General features: G+C 31.2%; 4 protein-coding genes across 10 annotated transcripts in view; 1 reads left to right on the top strand and 3 right to left on the bottom strand.

The window, feature by feature from the left end:
• The window catches only part of LOC146529102 (intermembrane lipid transfer protein VPS13A-like), a 48216-nt gene extending 45247 nt beyond the window's left edge, over positions 1 to 2969 (bottom strand). For 2 of the 3 annotated variants that reach the window (XM_085202283.1, XM_085202286.1), the window contains exon 1: positions 2902 to 2969. The gene's annotated coding sequence lies outside the window, so the exon portion shown is untranslated. Of the gene's footprint in view, positions 1 to 1706; positions 1844 to 2901 lie in introns of those variants that run through there. The other variant, XM_085202284.1, reaches the window with a different exon arrangement.
• An 815-nt stretch (positions 2970 to 3784) lies between these two features.
• LOC146529101 (uncharacterized) lies at positions 3785 to 7572 on the bottom strand. 2 transcript variants are annotated; one of them, XM_085201646.1, is made up of 5 exons: positions 6649 to 7572; positions 6355 to 6414; positions 5947 to 6021; positions 4818 to 5051; positions 3785 to 3966 (listed from the first exon to the last, which is right to left on the bottom strand). In XM_085201646.1, the coding sequence occupies exons 1-5, from the start codon at positions 6685 to 6687 to the stop codon at positions 3814 to 3816; spliced, it is 561 nt and encodes a 186-aa protein (XP_085057772.1). In that variant the 5' UTR covers positions 6688 to 7572; the 3' UTR covers positions 3785 to 3813. The 2 variants fall into 2 exon arrangements, with proteins under 2 accessions (XP_085057772.1, XP_085057773.1); XM_085201647.1 differs by lacking the exon at positions 6649 to 7572 and adding an exon at positions 6529 to 6547.
• Positions 7573 to 7709: 137 nt separating this feature from the next.
• fsd (transmembrane protein fates-shifted) lies at positions 7710 to 11118 on the bottom strand. Its single transcript, XM_085201645.1, has 3 exons — positions 10842 to 11118; positions 10025 to 10710; positions 7710 to 8046 (listed from the first exon to the last, which is right to left on the bottom strand). The coding sequence occupies exons 1-3, from the start codon at positions 10879 to 10881 to the stop codon at positions 7744 to 7746; spliced, it is 1029 nt and encodes a 342-aa protein (XP_085057771.1). The 5' UTR covers positions 10882 to 11118; the 3' UTR covers positions 7710 to 7743.
• Positions 11119 to 12294: 1176 nt separating this feature from the next.
• Positions 12295 to 14742, top strand: part of Liprin-alpha (PTPRF interacting protein alpha) — a 132013-nt gene continuing 129565 nt past the window's right edge. For all 4 annotated transcript variants that reach the window (XM_085202279.1, XM_085202280.1, XM_085202278.1 and 1 more), the window contains exon 1: positions 12295 to 12848. In XM_085202279.1, the coding sequence (XP_085058405.1) occupies positions 12600 to 12848 (249 nt within the window). In that variant the 5' untranslated portion in view covers positions 12295 to 12599. The remainder of the gene's footprint in view (positions 12849 to 14742) is intronic.

Genomic DNA, 14742 nt, shown 5'->3' with positions numbered 1-14742 from the left:
CTGCCATGTTAATAACAACCGTCGTTGCTAAGGAACGGTTTGCAAAGTTTCTTTGTTGTTTTAAGAAAACGTCACCCAAAATGAACTTATATTTTGACATTCATCCTTATAAAAATAAATATATTATATAATATTTATAAATATTCTTATAGTTCAAGCAGGCGTAGCCGCGTCCGGGTCCACTAGTCACATATATTATTAATGCGACTGTCATATTTTTATACGGAATTCAACTATGATCCTGATATTGACTGTACGGGTGAAAGAGATGTGATTTTATTAAAGGTTTTAAGAATTAAATCATGGAGAAATTAAAGGGAAATGAATTTAAAAAAAAAAAGAAAAGTTCCGATTTACCATATTTTGTTAACATTATAATGTGAAATTTATTTCACTGTATAAAACTTTTCCGTTACTGAGTGACTGACAGAAAACGCTCAGACATAACTACTGGATTTAGAAGTTATTTAGAAGTTATTTGTTTGTGCTCAAGTGATGTTGCCCGAAACATCACAAATAAAGAACTGAGCTAAAGAAGTGATGTCATTACTAGGGGAACGAAAAAACTACTACATACTACTTTCTGTCTTAAAGTGCACCCAAACAGAGAAAATGTCTAAACAAATTGATTTCCAAAATGTAAATGTTTAGTACTATAAATTTATATTAAAAAACATATGATTTATTATCTCTCTTTTATTTCAAGTCTCCACTAAACACGCTGCGACAGATACTGAGCTGAGCACTATTAGGTAATACATTCGTTATTTCCCTTAGGAAATATTCTAAATGGAATAGTTTGAAGATATATAGTAAAACTATATATCTTTTTAATATGAAGGACTTTACAAAAATATGGCTATGTCACTTCTTTATAGCTAATACCCTACCAAAAGATCACTGAAGTCGGATAATGCCCACGTCGTATTCTGTTAACTACTTATTAGGATTCTTTAGAGCTTTCAACATAAATAAAATGATTTTTTAGTTAAAATATAGCACTATTATAAAAATTTCCTCCTTTCTCCTTTGACCTCCCTTTGCGTATCGCTTTAGTAATTGATTTAATTCAACCACCCTATTCTTTTTAAAATTAAAATACTTATTACGCATTCCAAATTCAATATAATATTTTATTTATTTTTAGTTGTAACAGTGCATATAGCCAGACTAAGTATACATACAATACATGCATATTATACTTATAAGTGTAATCCAAGTGGCCGAAGCTGCGGAATACTTAGCAAATCATGTGCCCTACCTCTACACAGCTTTGGTTGCTTCCATGTGATACCACGCGGGCAAAGCCGCAAGTATAATTATTATCTGTTATTTACATTACCTATTTATGTCACTAGTTCAAATAATAAAATTTACAAATCATTTTTGTTGGCTTCATGCACCTTTTCCACATAGCAAGCTAGGCATTAAGACAATGTAAGACATTCCGTTTTCACGTTCCTACTATCGTTTGAAATCTTTACTTTGATTCTTGATTTTTTTACGTTTTGTTTTTAAGAACTGATTCAAAAAATTATTTCCGCCACTCAATAGAAGGAGTGGAATTAGCGTTCATTAGATTCTTTCAGCTTACCACAAATGATAAATGAATTAATGAAAGTTTATTATATTTCATTATTTTATTTTTTTCAAATATTATTGACAAATCAATCCAAAATTAATTAGTTCACCTTCTATGAACATACCTAATGCACATACTGACTACACTCGTACTGTAAGACCTTTGAAAAACTGTTTGTAACTTTGTAACACTCTAATACATCGTCAATAATTAAACAAACACTAATTGCGACGACAACACGCCACGCAGCGCTCGCCGCATCGTACACATTATTGAACTGCTATCACTGCCTATCTGATAAGATAATGTATTGTAAATAAACTGGTGTTTTTTTACAAGAAAATATTAAATAATGATAGAGGTGTAATGATTTTTTTTTTATTTTCTAAAATAATTGTGTTTTTTTTTTTATTTTGCGTATTTCGTATACATTTTGGATAAACGATTGGTTTGGTTTTTTATATGGATATAAACATTTATATTTCAAATGTGAATATTCCCCTAAGATGAAGTCAGTAAAGCCTACGACCACGACCAGTTCAGTCAGGGTCATTTCAACTGCACTACGGTGACTGTGGTGGTAAATTTTTTAGACGTCCAGTGTAAATATACAATCATCTTCACCTGTATCATGCATACTAGTCTTCGCCCGCAACTCTGTTTATGTGAACTTCAAGAAGTAAAATGGAAAATCCCTTTTCCCCCTGTTTCGGTAAGATTTTGAGAAATCCTCTGTAATGATCCCCTGCACCTATATGCCATGCATAACCTATATGCCAAGTTTTTACTTTCTAACTTCAGTAGTTTCGTCTATACGTTTTCTGTCAGTCAATTAGTAACGGAAGAATTTCATATATTATATAGATATTATTTTAAATTAATCTCACCTACTTTGCGTTTTACTAACAAAATTAAATAATCAATTTATGACATAAGTACAAAAAGAAATATATGAATCAGGATATTTAAAAAGACACTTAAAAGAAACTAATACCAAGTATGTGCGCGTGAAATTAAATTTAACAGATCACAATTAAGATGAAAGGTCACGAGGCACGGGGCACGCGCTATGTCAGATAATGGGAAGATATTACGATTCTAAAAATAGATCTAAGATCAATGATTCATTATATATCTACTCGAGCAGCCTAGTGGCTCTACCTGTTAAGTCAAACGTAAGATAAAACTTAATTTAGTGTATTTCTTAACAAAAATACGAAAAATCAACCATAATTATAGTTTTAAAATACAATTCTCATTCAAATATTGATGAAAATAACTCAAAGATGCAAAAAGTGGCGAAATTTGGACTAACTTACCTTTTTTACATGTTTTTATCACAATTTTCGGTAATAATACCTTTCGCCCGGTGACGTCAAGCTAGTCGGGGTGGAATGACTATGTTTGACACATGTCATGCCACGCGCATGTGCTAAACCCGCGCAAGCGCGGGGGCGAGGGCAACTTGTGATATTTGCGCTCGATATCCTTTATGAATGTCGTATAGTGCAGTTTAGTATGTTTTTTGTACATTTTATTTTATTGTTCTCTACTTTTTTTTTCAGAAAACGTATAAAAATTATCGTATTATCGTGGATTTTTTTTACTTTTCTAAAAAAAAGTATTTTTCTTTCCAACTTTGAAATAACACTTTTAAATGTTCAAAATATTTAATACTGTATAAAAAATAATTAAAATATTAATTAGTACAATTTGCTATTTTTTTATATATACTCTTTTTAAGAGATGATGATGACGCAGTTTAATTTTCAGTTTTATTTTGTTCTTCTTTTCTTTCACACAAACTACTCCCTAAAAATGATCGTCACTTGTGTAGAACCTTTTTTAGCTTCATGCTCATTCCCGCACAAGGCAGGGTAGACAGAATGAATCTGGAAACGTATTGCTAAAGCACTCAATACTCCATTAGGACACATCCATTCCCCACTTTAAAAAGAGAAAAAGAAAATATTAAATATTTCCATTAATCTAGTGGGAATCGAACAGCACTAAGAAAGGATTTCCCGAAATTTCTACGGGAACAGGATAAAAAAGATTTTACGTATTTTAGCCCACGCCACGAAGTGGTGGGTTATAATAGTGAACTGAACTGTAAACAAAAAGTACCAACCATGTTAACCAAACCATAGTCCAAAAATAAAGCAAAAAAAAAGTTAAAAGGTTAAAAAAAATCACAAAATATACGAAAAAAGAAACATTTATTCAAAACACTAAGGAGATCTAGGTAAAGCAAGGCAAGCATTACAAGAACCTATAGGCACTTGAGCCGCAAAACAATCAGATGGGCAATAAGGACAAGCGGATGCGAACTGACGAGGATAGCTGCACGATTCTGAAGATGACCACTGATCCGGTTGAGCGTTCTGGAAGAAAGGCAAATTTCTCTCTCTCAAAAAAATACTCTTGCTCTAAATTTTCGGATCATTTTCGAAATAAAAGTATTATGTTTTCAATTCTGTATCTGTTTTACGAGTATGTTGTTTTAATTATTTTCATATACTTCATTTAGGTACAACGCTGGTACAACATTCTTAACATTATCTAGGATAGTGATATCGTATCTTCCACTTCTTCTTCTCACATTTATTCGAAAAGAATTTAAATATAAAATACTATGGAATAGGGTTCAACCGCCTCTACATTTGAAATTTTATAGAAAATCGAGAATTTTATATTGCGAAAATTACAACACCCCCAACTTGTAATGCAAAGTACAACAAGCTAAAATAAATAAAGAATTTTATTTATTTTACGCTCTATGCCTCGTGTAGTAGGGCAGGAAGAGGATATCTACTGTTAAGAGAGTCCGTTCCCCACTTCTTGCATAATTTTCAGGACGTTGCTTGTTCAGTGGCGAAAATCAACTTGTTGTCAGAGCAAAGAAATAATAATAAATAAATAACAGCTTTATGCTATATTTCGCACTTCGCAGGGTAGCCAGAGAGAGCCAGAGGGCCCTTGGGAACCCAGTGTTAAGACACTCCGTGTAGAAATCGAGTCCATAACCTGTGGCGCGTATAACCGCACGCTTGCGCGCCTGCGGCTGCGTCAGGACTGGCCTCAGAATGAGAATGATTGATTTCCACAAGTGGGAAACGCTGTCAAAGCTGTTTACAATATTATAGAATATATGGCGAAATGAATAGTGCTCAACTGGCACGCTCGAAACGCCATATACCGAGAAATCAATCAATCTAGAATATATGTATATTACCTTAATAAAACCACTAAAAACACAAGTCAAAATATCATAAGCTGGACAATTCAGATACACCCCTTGGCTAGGCAGGTCCATATTTAAACAAGCTGCCTTCACGTGGTTCACCGCCAACGCCCACTGTGGGTTGTCTTTGGAAAATTGGTCAAAGTAGCTTTTGACTTTGTCCTTGACCACTGCGTTACCGCTCATCCAACCGGATTTTTGGAAAACGCATGTCATACGCTCACACTGAAATAGTAGAATTGGATTTTATATAGGTATCTAATATTGTTTTATGGTGGGTAAAGGGAACCTAGTATTATATAATTATGTATACTGTCCCATTTTTAAGACATGGCGTGTTGAATGGCGAAACTCAACGATGTGCTTTGTCTTGTAACCAAAAATAGGCAATGAAAATATCTGATTCCCATGGATGGGAATCAAAGCGTTTACAGTCGATGTGCCGCTGCGCTACGACGGCATCAATTTTATTATGAATTTGATTTTTTTTTAAATCTAGAGACGACGCATAAGTATTTGGTGAAACCATCTTGGCACTTTGCCGTATCAGATCGGAGAAATGCACAATCTGATACGGTCTGAGGCTATAAATATACCCCTTTAATGGAAATCAAACCCACAACTACCGGGGGTACTATCAGATTCTTCTCAAGTGCTCTACATTGGTGTCAACGTTATATTTAACTAAGTTACTAGTATTTCCCTTTGAAGTTTCAACTGTATACTGGCACCAATCTGCTGCCAAAATGTGACTGCAATGCAGCATACACAACATTGATTATGTAAAAGTCCCTGCTAGACAATTTATATCAATAAAATATTGGTAATATATTATTTTTTTACTCTTTTAGGTATAAGCTATTTAATATATTTTGTGTTTCCCGAACACAGCAATTTACGCAGAGAGAACATGGGAACCTAGTGACAAGACACTCCGTTTCCATTAGCCCACCTAACATTGGTATCATATTAAGGGGCTTGACTTGTAAAATACAATAATATGAAAAATACATAATGAAATAAAACAAAACTCCACAAAAAAAACTTCTAGAAAGATTGGTATTTTTTTTCACATTATTACGAATATTATATTTTATCATTTATTCTGTCTCTATCTTACCTCACTAATACTCTTACTGCATTGAGCAGAAGTTTCCGGTTTCACAATGTGGGGTGAGCCAATACACTCGTGTATCTTAAACAGAAAAAATAATATTTTAATAAAAGTAACTAAATACTTTTAATTTTAATATTTTTTTCAACCTCACGCTGTATCCTGCACACAGCAGAGTAGGTAGAGGAAAGCTAGTATTAAGCGCGCGTTTCCCACTTTCCGCCGACTTCTGCAGGCATTGCGTGTTGTGTGGCGGAACTGAACGCCGCGCTTTGCCTCGACACCAGAGCGAAGAAATTGAAATAAAAATTTAAATAAATATTTCTTTTCCTCGAGTAGGATTCGAGCCCACAACCAGTAATATTTTCCAATATTCATAACCTCAATAAAAACGCAACGCAATAAATTACTCACTGCTCGGGGTAAATATCCACATGTTACTGGCGGTGACACCTGAATATTCGCTTGACATGCCTGCAATGTTATTTTAAAAATATGTATAATATCATCTATATTAAAGGCTTCTTCTTATATTTTTCCTTTAAGCATATCAAGACCAATGTCAAACTTACAAATACACACACTTACACACTTTTTATATATTTTTAAAGAATTGACTTATAACAACCGATTCTTATCAAACCCAACCCAAGATTAATTATAAAGACAACTTTAAGAACATACAAAATAAATATGAAAAATACTCACTGTAACAATTATAAAAATAAATAAAACACGGACAGACATTATTCAGTTGACAGTTCACAAGCATTCACCTCTGAGAGACTGCTATATATTAATAATAATTACTTAATCGACCCAATCGCTCTACGGACGGTCAGTGAATATGATTTTATCATAAAACAACAATAGATTAAAAGGTCAAGTTTATTCGAAAACAAAAATTTATTTGTACAACAAAAATAAATAATAACGTAACTAAGATATCGTGGCACTGGAGAACAACGTTGAGCTTTAAGCGTAATGGTTGTGGGTTCAATTTCCCCAACCGTAAATGAAAATTTTTTATTTCCTTCCTTTAGTAAAACACCGCCGCCACTCAATCTCGAATTCGTAAAATAACAAAAGCATCTTGACACACAGCATTATTATAACGGACGAAGGATACTTAAACTTGTTTTTTAGTTCACGCTGTATCCTGCATAATAAATAAGGACATAAGTAGACAAAGGAAACCTAAGAACTTACTGTTAATACACTCTATTCCCATCAAGATACTTCCGTTCCCCACTTTCCGCCAAATTCTGGAGCTATTGCGTGTTGAGTGGTGGAACCAGAGCGGGAAAATGATAATATTGAATATTTCATTTCCTCGAGTGAGAATCGAACCCACGACATATATTTTTAGTGTTATTTAAGGTAACGAGGCCAGTCGTGGCGCAATGGCACAGTGTGACTGTAAACGCGATAGGTCGTGGGTGCAATGCCCACTCGAAGAAATTAAATATTTGATATTTTCATTTCCTCACTCTGGCAAAGCGCGGCGTTGGGTTCTGCCTCTCAACATGCAATGCCTCCATAATTAGGCAGAAAGTCAGGACCACCAACTTACTATACTACGTGCAGGATGCAGTATAAAGCTAAAAAAATAAAACTAATAATATTGATTTAAGATTAATTTAATTTCAATTTATTAATAATTACGGAGGACTAGAAAGAAATGAATTAACAGTAGGTTCCTCTATATCCTGGGATACAATGTGAAGCTAAAAAATATTATATAATAAAATGTAAATTAAAACAACAAGTAACAATATATAATATTTTATTATAAAATCACAATTACATGTCATAAAAAAAATCTTTCTTTAATACAGGCAAAGCTTCTTCGTCTACTAAACAAGATGGCAGTTTACTATCAAAATATGGATACTTTGGATGCCACCAATCAAAAACTATTATATTTACAACTGTATCTATTACTACGGAACATTCTGGAAATATATTCCTAGATATATTGTAGTGGCCTGAGTTAAAACCTAGGTGTAATCTGTGATGTCTAAATCCCTGTGATAAGACAACACTGACTGATGATAAAGTCATTCCCATAAGTGGTGGAACTTCGTAGAAACTTTGACATGTGACCTGGAATTAATAGAGATATTTAATTATTTTTTTACATTATACTACCACATTGTTTATATATTTTATTTTAAACAATTAAATTTAATTGTGTATATATTTTTTTGTATTTCTTATTTCTGAAATCTTGCGTAAGTTATATTTTTCTTTAGTTACATTTTGTGTATATTTAAATGACCAATCTCTATTATGCCTTCTCATTCATATTTCGATATTGGTGAAGTAAGTTGAGCTCCACTGACACACATAAAATCCATAAATTAAGGGTTGGGTCTTTATTTCACCGAATTAACCATTTCAGTGAAATAAAGACATATTTTCAAGATTTTTTATTGTCGATACAGATAATGTTGATGTATTCCGTTAATTTGCATATAATAATATGACTATCTATTATTTGCATATAATAATATGAACTATTAAAAATATAATTGTATTAACCTGAGATCCCACTGTTGAAACCTGCAGATATCAGTTTTCTTAATTAAACCTATATTAATAAATAATACATGATTAGTAGAACAGATTACACCTGGGTTGCCTGGAAGAATCCTGCCGCAATCACCTTTAATTACATTTTTTCGTAACTCGTTTTTGGAGAAAATTGCACTCATACGTTTTTTATATGAATCGCACATCATTTGAAAGATAATCGCATAAGGAATTGGAAAATTAACGGTTGCCAGCTCTCAGTCTGCCGCAAGTCTAATGTTGCTTGGTTTAATGTCACTAAATGTTAATAATTTTGTTTTTTTTTTTTCTGATCACTATAAAACAGGGTTGCCTGGAAAATTCCTGCCGCAAACAGGGGTTGCCAGCGTTTGAAATTTTTTATTCCGGTTCCGTTTGACTATGAGAATAGACGATGAAATGTGCGGTCTGCCTTATGTTTAAGTTTTAAAGTAAAATATTATATAATAGAAAGTCAATCTTAAAATCAATGTTTATTCTAATTGTTCACCTGTTAAATGATGATTTTAATCATATTAAATACACGCAGAAAACTATTTAAAGATGAAATCATCCTTATTTTTCAAGTAAAATAATAATCCATAATATTGAGTCTTCGCAAAATATATTTTCTAAATACTAATATTTATTTAAATAGCCCTTTTAAAACAACTAAATTATCTAATTAAGTAAATGTTTACAAATATTGATCTACTATAAGGTATTAATATACATACATATACATCATGTTTCCTGAATATAATGAAGGGTGATAATTATTGCAGATATTTTTTTTATTAATTAAGAAAATATGGAAAATGACATTTCAAGAAACTCTCTCTCTCTTCGTCCTTTGCTTGTTTGATTTGACAATGCTTGCCACAATCTTTTTTTTCTAATACAACTTTTAAAAATTTGCATAGGAGAGAAATATATATAATAGATTTATAATAAACAAAACTAAGTTAGCAAAAATAAATTTGAAGAAAATCCGACAGTAATGCCGACTAATAAACGCTATTTACGGTTTATGACCAAGAGTCGGCAAATATCAATTAGTTGGCTATTTTTTACTCTAGTCTATAGCATAAAGCTAGCACTGGATCGGAAGGCGGTTCTACTGAAAGGGCAATCAAGAAACTGTACATTTGCTGCTGTTAATATAATGTCATAATTTAATTATTACATACAATGGCAGCTATTGTTCATGATATTCTACTTATATTAACTCTACACATTTCTATTCTTTAATTATCACTGAACAGTAAATAAGTTTTACTTGTTAGTATTGTTTTTACAATTACTTTTTGTAGTGGTAAACTTAAAATAGATTGTAGAAATTTATCATAAACACATACTCAGACATATACAAAATTTATTGAATTTTTAAGGGGTTTTTATTTGTTATTTTGGTGTATATCTGTCACTGTTATTACTATAACATTAAATATGTTGCCAATCAAATACATATGAAAGCATATAAACATACAAATATAGAAAAAATTTAACAATAATTTGTCATCACACAAACCTGTAATATTTGTGAATCCTCCTCTGGGTTAGCATCAATCCTTGCTAGTTCTTCAATAAAATTTAATGTCTTTACCCTTTTTTCAAGACTTGATTTCTTCAATTTAAAATAAACAAACCAATATGTAGCACCCTTGCAGTACCATACATTGACACACCTCCTTTTAACCAAGTTGTGAGGTCTGCTCTCTTGAGACGCTTGCTGGACAATTTTTTTGATAAATACATCATAAGTATGATATAAAGCTCTAATAACCCTTTGTTTTAAGCCATATAATTTATAATTGTTCTCAATTTTCAATTTATCTGGTAGTTTTGGGTTGTTTTGACAATATCTCTTGTATAAAGCTCTCCAAAAGGATTCTCTTAAAGTAATTGAATAAGTAGCTTTATTAATCCTAGCAAAAGTGCCGATTTCTTCAGGTTTGATATATGGTGATATAAGATACCACACTATCTCGGGATATATAATGCCTGCACATTCCTCTATTTTATCTGATTCAATTTTAGATTTTTTTTTCTTATAGACAAAGTTCTTACTGCCATCGGGGTTTGTTTCTTCAATGATATCACAGTCATCGTCTTCTAAATCTTCCCAAGATTTCTCCGGAACAGGTTCAGAAGTAACTGACTTCTTAACTCTTCCAACAGGTTTAAGCGCGTTTGCGCAGTCATTTAACGTGAAATCTGAAAATTTTATTCCAATAACATATGTGACATGAAAATATATAAAGTAATTAAATGGATACATTATGCTTATTAAAAGATTAAGAGCACAGTTTTTATTTAATTATAATTAGAATATAATGTAATTTTACCTGCATTATTTGCCTTTTTTTGACCTTTTTTCTTCGGCATCTAACAACTTTGCTAACAGCAAACAAAACAAACCGTTGAGCAGGGAACCGCATTCAAAATAATTATATCACGTACACTGAACCATTGATATATTATTTTTAGAATAATATTAGTAATCAATTTAACCTAACTTACTTTAAAAATATATATATTTTGTGATAAGTTGGCGGAAAAGAATTAGATCACAAACCACGATTTTTAAGTTCCACAGACGCTCAAAAATTCAAAATACAATTATACTTTAATTTATTGACATTAGAATAACAGATAATTAAATAATATCGCTGTTCAACAACTACAGTATACAAACAACATACAGTATACAGTATAAAAACTAATTAAATACTGTTAAAAATTGTTAAATTCTTGTTCGTACATATAAACAAAAACTGTATCTGATGACTTAATGAAAAAGAAATATAATGCATTTTTATTTATCGAAAACTCTATGAATTTTAATTTAATGCTGCCAATAGTAAAAATATCATTTTTTATTTAAAACTAACTCTCAATATTGTCCTTAAGTTTAATATATCCGTGAGAAACTATCGTTTTATTTACGTTATCTCATAACTATCTTAAAATTACAGTATTCTTCATATGTACGTTTAACAGAAAAAACAATACAAAAGGATTTCATTCATAATTATTAGTGATGACCTCTAGCGTAAATTCGTAGAAATAGTATCAAAGACTAGCTTTTAAAAACAGACAAGACACAATAAGCATTATGGATGTGGAATTATTAAAAGTAACATTATATTATAGTTCTCGAAATGTGATTGATTTTATGCTTCTCTGAATTAAATAAGAGTATTCATGTTTTACTCAAAATAAAATAACATACATTTTTATTTTACTATATAACAGTTAACGACATCATTGAAAAAAAAACATCAAATATTCAAGATATTTAAATAAATATACGTTTTACCTTTTTTTTTCAGAATATATTTCAATATTCTAAATAATTATAGTTATTTGAAATGGTAAAATTATATTTCCTCAAAAAGTATACTTTTAAATAAAAACAAAGTAAGTAGTAAGAAATTAAGTAATAAAATTAAAGTACACAGAAATAGAAAGTTACGTCTTCTAAATAAGATCTTCATTTAAAAATATTTCAGTAGAGATAATTTTGTGTACTGATTTTAGAAATCTATCACTGTATTATTTCGAATGTAGTAATAATTACAAAGAGCAGAATGAAAAGCAAAGTGCTATTTGACAATTTTCAATTGCAAAGTCCATGAACTTAATGTTGGCACTTCATCAATCAACAATCATTCAGTTATTACATTATTATATCCACTTTCACTTAGTTCCTAACACTTAACTAAATAAATGAAAATAATAAATTAAGTATTGTGGCACATCTGTCTCTACTATATCCTACACACGGTATAATCTTTGGTAGTATGAGTGACGTTCCGTTCCAAGATGGCAGACATGCCGCTTGTGCCGAGTTAGTATGGAATTGTGAGAGTAATGTTACTTTTAGGTGTGTCTTATTAAATATCGAACTATAATGTCTCCCGAATACTTGACTAGCATCTTATACGAATACAACGACAATGTAAAACGACGCCCTTGCGTTCAGTGCGCTAGATTTAGGTAACGTTTGTGCCGAAACATATTTAAAACGGTGATTGAAATAATTGTGTTGTTCAGTGTAGCTATCGTGTACGATAAATATTCTGGTTTCATGTTAAATTAAAATGTGGAATATGATGTGCGACGTGATGCCCACCATATCGGAAGACAGTATCAGCCAGCGTAGTTCTCAGTTCTCCGGTGAGGACGCTAATTTCGAGCAGCTCATGGTATCTATGTTAGATGAGAGGGACAAGCTGGTGGAAAGCCTGCGAGAGACGCAGGAGCGTCTCGGAGACACGGAGCTCCGGCTCAAGGACGTGGAGAAAGAGCGGGACTCGTTACATAGGCAGATCGCGGCCAACTTACCTCAGGTCAGTGACATTCACCTGTCTATTTTAAATCTTTTTATGGCAACTTATTAGTTGATGATGAAAGAAGAAAAGGAAAGAATCTTAGTAAACCATTTGGTGCTTGTTTCGTTTTTCAATAAAATACACTGAGAATCCAAGTACAGGTATTCTAAAAGTAATAATTGTGAATGTAGATAACACTATCAATGTAAATTTGCAGATTAACATGATGTTATAAATGTGAAAAGGTAATTCTGTTATCAAATGATGTGAAGGTGAGGTTTCTGCATATGAAGTTATGGTGATTATGGTTTTTTGAATTTTAACTTTTCTATAGTGTTATACCACTAAGTATTAAAAATGTTTTGGAAAATGTATAACAAAATAAACTTAGCATTACTCTAACTTGCCCCTTGAAAACTATCTAAGTATTCTGCCCACTAAGGTATAAATTTTAATTGTGTCCTTAAAATTTTACAAAAATAAAGCATTTTTTTTCATTGATTTGATATTTTACTTAATAAATAAAATGTAATTAAAGAATACTTATTATTTCTACAGTATGTACTTATTATTATTACATAGTTGTTTGATTATAAAAAAAAAATTGTCAAATTTAAAAGAAATTTTCTTATCATATAGACCAATGATGTTATCAGTAACACATTCTTAGTATGACTGATATTAAAAAAGTGAATATTTATTTTTTTTAAAACTCTAAATCATTATTTATAAAATATAAAATGACATGATGGACAACAATAAGTATCATTGCTGTATTAGAAGTATTCATTTATTTTTCTTTAGATTTTATTATTACTTAAATAAAAGAATCTCAAAAAAAATTCAGACTACTAATACAGGAATCATATCATTATAGAATTATACAAGATAGATAGTTTTATGTTCTTTCCATATAAAGTGGTAATAAATAAACACTCTATTTTTTATAGCTAAACCACTGTATTCTATATACAGCAGGGTAGAGAAAATCTAGTGTTCAGGCACTATGTGCTCCATGCATTGCCATTTTTTTTAAAACTTGGCATGTTGAGCAGGGAGATCTCAATGTCATGCTTTGTCTTGTTGCAAGTGAAATGAAAACAATTCAGTGTGGCAAATCTCATATTTTTGTCAGATGCTGTGATGCTGCGCAACTACTGCTTCACTAAACTTAAATTTATATGGCAAATATATTTCATATTTAACAACTGACTATTTTCATCCCACATTTATTCAAGATACAAATATATGCATTTAAAAATATAAAAATAAATACATTAAAATTGTATATTTTATAAAATTATTGCATGATACCATCATTAATGCAGTAAGAAGTGTTTTGACTGTAAATGCAGTGTGTGTTTGTTGTTGCGAGTTTGATTGGAACTTGGGGGAATAAACAAACAAAAGAAACACATTTTTTTATACAGCTTCACGCTTTCCCTAGTATCCTGCACACAGCAGGATAGGCAGAGGGTGTTAAGACATCCTTTTCCCCATTTTCCACTGCTGCTGAAAAAGTAAAAAATCATTTTACAAAGATTTTATAATTTTGAAGCTAAGTAATTTGATACAGTAAAGGTTGTTTACTTTAATTTTGAAGTTTCAGCATGCTACAGCATTAGCTTGACACCAACTTCTAAATTATAAAATCTTTGTAAAATTATTTTTTTACTTTTTATTTAATTGTTAGAAGTTGGTTTTTCTTTTTGTTGCAAATTATTTCATTTTACAATTTTAAGTAATGGTAGATCTTAAAAGGATTCTTCTCATACAAGTAGGTAGTGGTGGTCCTATGAACTTAAATCTTAATTAGGTATTATTTTTGTGCAAACTAACAATTTGGCATATTGACAAGAACATATGTAATATATATTATAGTCGGGCGAAATGGGAACATCCTCTTTTTGAA

Source organism: Heliconius melpomene, chromosome 18 (assembly GCF_056956725.1).
Source record: "Heliconius melpomene rosina isolate 202511_hmr_F chromosome 18, ASM5695672v1, whole genome shotgun sequence".
In the NCBI taxonomy this organism is placed as follows: domain Eukaryota; kingdom Metazoa; phylum Arthropoda; class Insecta; order Lepidoptera; family Nymphalidae; genus Heliconius; species Heliconius melpomene.
Note: the sequence above shows the minus strand (reverse complement) of the source record. Positions and strands in the feature narration are given on the sequence as shown.

What these genes read in the sequence shown, in the direction of transcription:
- LOC146529101 (XM_085201646.1), bottom strand. Translation starts at nt 6,687, where the DNA reads ATGTCTGTCCGTGTTTTATTTATTTTTATAATTGTTACA. An exon ending in GTGGATATTTACCCCGAGCA is followed by an intron (nt 6,022 to 6,354) that starts GTGAGTAATTTA and finishes TTTCTGTTTAAG; the next exon opens with ATACACGAGTGTATTGGCTC. An exon ending in TTTTTAGTGGTTTTATTAAG is followed by an intron (nt 3,967 to 4,817) that starts GTAATATACATA and finishes CCTTTCTTCCAG; the next exon opens with AACGCTCAACCGGATCAGTG.
- fsd (XM_085201645.1), bottom strand. Translation starts at nt 10,881, where the DNA reads ATGCCGAAGAAAAAAGGTCAAAAAAAGGCAAATAATGCAG. An exon ending in AAAAAAGGCAAATAATGCAG is followed by an intron (nt 10,711 to 10,841) that starts GTAAAATTACAT and finishes TAAAATTTTCAG; the next exon opens with ATTTCACGTTAAATGACTGC. An exon ending in AGGATTCACAAATATTACAG is followed by an intron (nt 8,047 to 10,024) that starts GTTTGTGTGATG and finishes TATTAATTCCAG; the next exon opens with GTCACATGTCAAAGTTTCTA.